An 8,098-nucleotide genomic window follows, 5' to 3' on the forward strand; every position below is an offset into this window, starting at 1 on the left:
GTTCCAAAGCATCTAAAGTCAGACAGCTTCCTAAACCTCAACTTTATTCAAATTGCTTTCCTAGGCGAAGAATGTGGTAAGTCAGCCTTCTAGCCACCAGCCCCCTTCCCTTTGGTCTTTCACTCCGGAGGCTCTTACCCTAGACACAATGGGACAGGGAGCGGGGGATGGGGGAATTCAGCTCAGGCTTTTATGCAAAGACCCCCTTCTGCAAAGAACAAAGCTTCTGGTACCTGCCCTTTCGAGAGCTGCGGGCAAACTCAACCTCGGTGAGTCTTGATGGCCTTGACAGCCCCCCACTTAACAAACTGTGCTGATTAAGAAAGACTGGAGAGCACGTTTTTCCCTTTTTAAAAGAAATCATCCTATTTCCTATGAGACACAGACTATCTGCCTGAAGCATGAGGTATCTAGTTCCACTCACCGGCTGCTTGATACCCCTATGCTTCATCTTCTGCCGAATGGTGGTCTGAGAAGAAAAAAGATTATGCCCAATTTCACTTCCTTGCTTCGCATCCAGCAATACTTTTACTCTCAACAGTTGGAGTCTTTCCATTGTGAACAAAAGTCAGCTTGTGTGGGAGCAAAGCCAGCTGCTGTGGGTGCAGACCTAGGAGCAGAGTGCAGAGGAGAATGAGTCAAAGAGTTGTGTCTTCAAAAATTACATAATCGGGATTTGCTAAGAGTTTACTTTTCAGTGTGGGAGATTGGAAAAGAGGAACAAATCTTAGGTTTTTTTAATGTTGGGTTTGGGAATAGGAAGGACAATCGAAAACTGTAGACTTTGTCCATAAATGTTAGTGCTGGAACCCCACTCTAAAAACTTTGTTCATTTGGAAAACACCTCCCTTCGCCCAGAAACACACACACACACGATGGGCACCGAGTAGTCTTGAAAGACATGACAATATCACCAGACCTGAGAAGAAGCTAAAGAGCCAGAGGGAAAAAGTCAGAAGTCGACTACCTGGGAGGAGGGATAGACAAGAGACTAAACTAAAGGAAACTAAGGTAGGGGCTGAAAACAAGTACCATTTTCTTTTTTTTTTTTTTGAGACGGAGTCTCGCTCTGTCGCCCAGGCTGGAGTGCAGTGACGCGATCTTGGCTCACTGCAAGCTCTGCCTCCTGGGTTCAGGCCATTCTCCTGCCTCAGCCTCCCAAGTAGCTGGGACTACAGGCGCCGGCCACCACACCTGTCTAATTTTTTGTATTTTTAGTAGAGACAGGGTTTCACTGTGTTAGCCAGGATGGTCTCGATCTCCTGACCTCGTGATCCGCCCGCCTCCGCCTCCCAAAGTGCTGGGATTACAGGCGTGAGCCACCGCGCCCGGAACAAGTACCATTTTCAACATTAACTGATGCCTTGGCTTCATACTATGATGCTATGTTGTGTTTTACTATGACCTCAGAGTGAATGAAAGAGGAAAATGGAGCTAGTTGAAATTGCTGGCCAAACTAGACAGATTTTGAGACACTAAGTTATCTCAAATCAAGAAATCGCCCTAATGAGAATTTCAGTAACCTCAGGAATTGAAGGTACATGCATCCCCACCCCCACCCCCCTTTTTGAGACATCGTCCCGCTCTGTAGCCCAGGCTGGAGTGCAGTGGCACGATATGGGCTCATCGCAACCTCCGCCTCCCAGGTTCAAGGGATTCTCCCGCCTCAGCATCCAGAGTAGCTGGGACTGCAGGCGCCCACCACCATGCCCGGCTAATTTTTGTATTTTTAGTAGAGAAGGGGTTTCGCCATGTTGGCCAGGCTGGTTTCGAACTCCTGACCTCAGGTGATCCGCCCGCCATGGCCTCCCAAAGTGCTGGGATTACAGGGGAGAGCCACAGCACCCGGCCTTTTTCTTTATTTTTAAAGTTTTATCCCATTCCTGTTGAACCATTCCTGATTTAAAAGTTGGAAATGTGATGAACCTAGAAGTATTTATTGCTGGGTTTGTCTTCAGGTTCTGTTACCCGGTTTTCTAGTTCCCGACCTCGTCTGGGTTACTCCACAGCTACTTTTGCATTACAATGGCCTTGGTGAGACTGGCAGACGGGATTAACTGAGAATTCACAAGGGTGGGTCGGTGGGGGTGTGCCCCCCAGGAGGGGTGGGTCTAAGGGTGATAGAGCCTTCATTATAAATCTAGAGACTCCAGGATTTTAACGTTCTGCTGGACTGAGCTGGTTGCCTCCTGTTATTGTGTAGGCGACTCACTTTATCCCAACTTCTTGATACTTCGGCTTCTGGAGGTCATATTTCTCTAACATCTTCCAGAAAAGTCTTCAAGCTGCCTTAACCTTTTTTCCAGTCTACCTCTTACATTTTTTTTCTCCTCTTCCTCAATACTAACATGAGTGTGGATCCAGCTTGTCCCCAAAGCTTGCCTTGCTTGGAAGCATCCCACGGTAAAGAATCTTCACCTATGCCTGTGATTTGTGGGCCTGGAGAAAACTATCCATCCTTGCAAATGTCTTCTGCTGAGATGCCTCACACGGAGACTGGTAAGAAAAAACTTTATCCTTGAAAGGCCAAGTTACTTAAGGGAAAAGAGAAGGAGAGAGGGTTAAGGGATCATTTCCCTCTTGAGCAATGATAGACCATTATTATAAGCAAGTGTTATTATCAACTAATCCTCCGGAAACCCCTCTTTGAATTCTAACTTGGTGGCACCTGCCCTTTGACCATGTCCCAAGTCTCAGGAGTGTGCACTGAGTTGAAGGACACAGAATTTGGCAGTTGAACAGTGTGTAGTAAATTTGAGAACCTACGGGCTTAGGCATGGTGGAAACAAAGTTAAATGAAGGTGATGCGCACACCTTCACATAGCACTGGACACACAGCTATAGAAGATGTTACTGCTAATTAACCAGAAGACCTAATATCATAGCTCAGGGACGAGCATGATGTTTTTGTTTTGCCAAAAATGGCATGGCAGATCACGATGAGATTTCTGTAATTAATATATAATTTGTGTAATTTTTTCTGCGTCACTAACGGCTGGCTCTTCGCCATTCTCTGGGTTTGTGGATGTTACTGGGCAGCTCTGAGTTTGGGAGCACCTCCCATGTTTACTTCTCCTAAGTCCTGGGAAGTGTTGACCCAACTTTACCGTAAAGATAATTCTAGAAAGTTTAATCTACTGACAGTCAAACAGAACGTAGCTAGAAGTCCAGTTTGCCTCCAAAACCTGTGCTAGTACTCGGGCTTCTGACTGGTAGCTGCAAGGGGTGGGAGATACTCGGGATACTCATTAAGCCACTACCGCTTTTTTGAAAAATCAATTTTTCAGTAGTTTTCAAAAACTTAAGAATGAACCAACTTTACCAAGAATGCCATTGGTAACACTGACACTGTAAAATAGCTTAAAAAGTGCATTTACATTATGACTAATGTTGCAAAGAGTAGGTTGTGGAAAAGGAGTAAGTAAACACGATTGCTATATTTGAGCCTTAGATTTGAATGTCACCCTGCTTTTCTCTTTTTGAGAGTCAGGGACTTGCTGTGTCACCCGGGCTGGAGTGCAATGGTATGACCATGGATTACTGCAGCCTCAACCCTGGGCTCAAGTGATCCTCTTGCCTCAGCCTCCCAAGTACTAGCATGAGAGGTGTGTGTCACTATACCCAGCTAATTTAAAAATTCTTTTTGTAGAGACAGGGTCTCACTTTGTAGCTCGGGCTGGTCTTGAATTCCTGACCTCAAGCGATCCTCCACCCTCAGCTTCCCAAATCACTGGGATTACAGGTGTTGACCCACCCCGCGTTGCTATTCACCCAGTTTTTCAAAACTTTGCATTAATGTTCTTGTCTTTGTAATTTTTTTCTTTTCTTTTCTTTTTTTTTTTTTTTTGAGACAAGGTCTTACTGTTGCCCAGGCTGGAGTGCAGTGGCGTGATCTCGGCTCACTGCAACCTCCGCCTCCCAGATTCAGGTGATTTTCCTGTCTCAGTCTCTCGAGTAGCAGGGATTATTACAGGCACATGCCACCACGGCCGGTTAATTTTTGTATTTTTTAGTAGGGACGTGGTTTCGCTATGTTGGCCAGTCTGGTCTCAAACTCCTTACCCCAACTGATCACCTGCCTCGGCCTCCCAAAGTGCTGGAATTACAGGCATGAGCCACCGCGCCTGGCCACCTTTATAATTTCAGACGTTAAAAATAACAGTGCTGGGTTTGGGAATGAGCAAGTGGGCGTGTTTTCTTTAGCACACATCAAGTGACAGTTTATATAGCCAGCTAATATTTAGGATTTTCCCCAATTCTAATCATTAGTTGAAAGGCTTCCTCTGCTTTTCAGAGCTCCTTGCAAGACACAAGAGATTGTGAATTTTGCTGTTTTAGAGCCTGTCCATTTGTTCTGTGACTGCAGGTTAGAATTGAGAGATAAACACTGGGAAAACTAGGTATTCATTTCTAGTTACAAAATCAGTATATGCCAGGCCCTATGTTAGAGAATTTCAATTGGTTACCTCATTTAAATAAATAAATAAAAATTTTTGGAGATGAGGTCAGAGCTAGTAAACGGAAGGCCTGGATGGAAACAGAAACTTATGCAAATTCACATATCATGCTGGTCGTAGCATTAAGAACTTGGCAGTCAGTCGCTGGTTTTTTATTTTTTGAGACACAGTCTCACTCTGTCGCCCAGGCTAGAGTGCAGTGGCATGATGTCGGCTCACTGCAATCACCGCCTCCTGGGTTCAAGCGATTCCTCTGCCTCAGCCTCCCCAGTAGTTGGGATTACAGGCGTGTGCCACCACTCCTGGCTAATTTTTGTAATTTTTAGTAGACATGGGGTTTCACCATGTTGGCACACTGGTCTTGAACTCTTGACCTCAAGTGATCCGCCCAACTTGGCCTCCCAGCGTGTTGGGATTACAGGCGTGAGCCATCACACCTGGCCGAGGTGCTGGTTTTATAGAATCCCCAGAATCATGTTATTTAAGCAATCATGAAGGTGTTGATGAAGATCATAAACAGAAAGTGATTTAGGGTGAGATGCAATAGGTGAAAATTGATGGATATCTATTCTGACCTATGAACACCCAGTGTGGGGACTTTTGAGCATCAGTTTAAAGTAAAAAGTGGTAGCGCCTGCCCGGTGCGGTGGCTCACGCCTGTAATCTCAGCACTTTGGGAGGCCGTGGCAGGTGGATCACGAGGTCAGGAGTTCGAGACCAGCCTGACCAACATTGAGAAACCCTGTCTCTACTAAAAATACAAAATTAGCTGGGCGTGATGGTGCATGCCTGTAATCCCAGCCCCTCCAGAGGCTGAAGCAGGAGAATCACTTGAACCCGGGAGGTGGAGGTTGTGGTGAGCAGAGATTGCGCCATTGCACTTCAGCCTGGGCAACAAGAGCGAAACTCCATCTTAAAAAAAAAAAAAGTGGTATCGCCGCTTAGCAATGCGTTGGCCACTGTTGTAGATCTCTCCCAACGCAGTCTATTATATACAAAATGGAGATACTGATAAAACTTCTTGGATTAATGCTGTACAAAGCTTGCCAAAGTGCCAGGGCTGGTTAAGAAGTTGCTTCTTATTACTTAGATCTGGGTCTCTGGGAATTATCAAAGTACTTTGAAAACACTTTTTTGAACAGGGTATTTTAATATTTGAAAAAAGTTTTAGACAAAAGTGTCCTTTTATTTGTTCCCAACAGTCTCTCCTCTTCCTTCCTCCATGGATCTGCTTATTCAGGACAGCCCCGATTCTTCCACCAGTCCCAAAGGCAAACAACCTACTGCTGCAGAGAATAGTGCCACAAAAAAGGAAGACAAGGTCCCGGTCAAGAAACAGAAGGCCAGAACTGTGTTCTCTTCCGCCCAGCTGTGTGTACTCAATGATAGATTTCAGAGACAGAAATACCTCAGCCTCCAGCAGATGCAAGAACTTTCCAACATCCTGAACCTCAGCTACAAACAGGTAGGCTTGTTTTGTTGTTGCCATGAAGTGAACAAAAATGAGACTAATTTGCATGGCTAAGATCTCTGTGGACGCACATAGATGTGTGTTCTATGTGTCAGCACATCGCCTCCTGCAAATAATTTAAGTATGAAGATGAAATGCTTTCCTAACTTTCTTCACCTCTTTCTTTCCTTAAATATTCTATTACGTGAATGTGTCATAATTTGACCACTTTCCTGCACAGACCAATATTGTGAAAATCTTTCCAACGTTTCCTTAATAAAAAAAGAAGTATGTAACTCCGCTTTCCAGGTTAGGAGGAGAAGCCCTAACTCACACTGGTTCTCATTAAAATACAAACTTTTTTTTTTCCTTTTTTTTCTTTCTGCCAGCAACCTCCAGCTTGTTTCGTTTTTATGAGTGTGCATTTGCTTACTAATAAGTCTAATCATTGTTCATTATTTATTGGCCATTTTCTTTCGTTAATTGGCTTATCCTCTTCCAGCCTTTATTTCCTTTTTTTCTCTTGTTTATTTTTGAGATGGAGTCTCAATCTGTCGCCCAGACTGGAGTGCAGTGGCCTCATAATGAGAGGACGTAATGACATTAGCATTACTTTGGCTGGTTTAAGTACAAATGAATGAAACCTCCACCTCCTGGGTTCAAGGGATTCTCCTGCCTCAGCCTCCCTCGTAGCTGGGATTACAGGTGTCCGCCACGACACCTGGCTAATTTTATTGTATTTTTTAGTAGAAATGGGGCTTCACCGTGTTGGCCAGGCTGGTTTTCAACTCCCGACCTCAAGTGATCCACCTGCCTCAGCCTCCTAAAGTGCTAGGATTACAGGCGTGAGCCACCACACTTGGCCCTTGCCTTTATTTTCTATCCAAAATGTTCATTTCTCTCTTTTTTTCTGAGACACTCTGGTTCTGTTGTCGCCCAGCTGGAGTGCAGTGATGAAATCTCGGCTCACTGCAACCTTAACTTCCCAGGTGCAAGCGATCCTCCCACCTCAGCCGCCTGAGAAGCTGGGACCACAGACGTGCAGCATTACACCTAGCTAATTTTTTGGATTTTTGTAGAGATGGTGTTTCCTCATGTCGGCCATCCTGTACTGAACTCCTGGGCTCAAGCAATCTGCCCGCCTTGGCCTTCCAAAATGTTGGGATTACAGGTGTGAGATACGGCGCCTGGCCAGAAATAAAAGTTAGCAATATACTTTGATTCAAAGTACATCTGTATTACTAATATTTTACAATTTCTGTCATTTTCCCCTGCAGGTGAAGACCTGGTTCCAGAACCAGAGAATGAAATCTAAGAGGTGGCAGAAAAACAACTGGCCAAAGAATAGCAATGGTGTGACTCAGGTAACAGGAAACTTTATTCTGTTCTTTCCTTTCAGTGATCCTTCAATCTTGTCCATCCCTGAAACACACAACTCCAGTCACAGACAGTTGTGGTTGTCCTTGTACCCTTTCTGTTAATCCCTCCTTCTCTTTCAGAAGGCCTCAGCACCTACCTACCCCAGCCCCTACTCCTCCTGCCACCAGGGATGCCTGGTAAACCCGACTGGGAACCTTCCGACATGGAGCAACCAGACCTGGAACAATTCATCCTGGAGCAACCAGACCCAGAACATCCAGTCCTGGAGCAACCACTCCTGGAACGCTCAGACCTGGTGCACCCAGTCCTGGAACAATCAGGCCTGGAACAGTCCCTTCTATAACTGTGGAGAGGAATCTCTGCAGTCCTGCTTGCAGTTCCAGCCAAATTCTCCTGCCAGTGACTTGGAGGCTGCCTTGGAAGCTGCTGGGGAAGGCCTTAATATAATACAGCAGACGACTAGGTATTTGAGTACTCCACAAACCATGGATTTATTCCTAAACTACTCCACGAACATGCAACCTGAAGATGTGTGAAGATGAGTGAAATTGATATTACTCAATTTCAGTCTGGGCACTGGCTGAACCTTCCTGTCCTTTCCCCGCCTCCCTGATAGGATTTTTCTCATTTGGAAACCACGTGTTCCGGTTTCCATTATGCCTATCCAGTCAGTTTGATGGAGGGTGGAGTATGGTTGGAGCCTAATCAGAGAGGTTTCTTTTTTTCCTATTAGATCTTCCTGGAGAAAAGACATTTTAATAACTTTGGCTGCTAAGGACAACATGATAAAAGCTGTCTCTGGCTATAGAGA

General features: G+C 45.2%; 1 protein-coding gene across 2 annotated transcripts; it reads left to right on the forward strand.

The window, feature by feature from the left end:
* The first annotated feature begins 2,348 nt into the window (after positions 1 to 2,348).
* NANOG (Nanog homeobox) lies at positions 2,349 to 7,823 on the forward strand. 2 transcript variants are annotated; one of them, XM_007967482.3, is made up of 4 exons: positions 2,349 to 2,499; positions 5,660 to 5,922; positions 7,185 to 7,271; positions 7,407 to 7,823. In XM_007967482.3, exons 1-4 carry the CDS (start codon positions 2,349 to 2,351, stop codon positions 7,821 to 7,823), a joined length of 918 nt encoding a protein of 305 aa, XP_007965673.2. The 2 variants fall into 2 exon arrangements, with proteins under 2 accessions (XP_007965673.2, XP_072877420.1); XM_073021319.1 differs by having other exon boundaries at positions 7,455 to 7,823.
* Positions 7,824 to 8,098: the final 275 nt, after the last annotated feature.

This window comes from Chlorocebus sabaeus, chromosome 11 (assembly GCF_047675955.1).
Source record: "Chlorocebus sabaeus isolate Y175 chromosome 11, mChlSab1.0.hap1, whole genome shotgun sequence".
NCBI classification, from domain to species: Eukaryota; Metazoa; Chordata; class Mammalia; order Primates; family Cercopithecidae; genus Chlorocebus; species Chlorocebus sabaeus.

Coding starts and splice junctions, on each gene's coding strand:
- NANOG (XM_007967482.3), top strand. CDS start 2,349: ATGAGTGTGGATCCAGCTTGTCCCCAAAGCTTGCCTTGCTTGGAAGCA. Junction 2,500..5,659: donor GATGCCTCACACGGAGACTG/GTAAGAAAAAAC, acceptor TGTTCCCAACAG/TCTCTCCTCTTCCTTCCTCC. Junction 7,272..7,406: donor ATAGCAATGGTGTGACTCAG/GTAACAGGAAAC, acceptor CTTCTCTTTCAG/AAGGCCTCAGCACCTACCTA.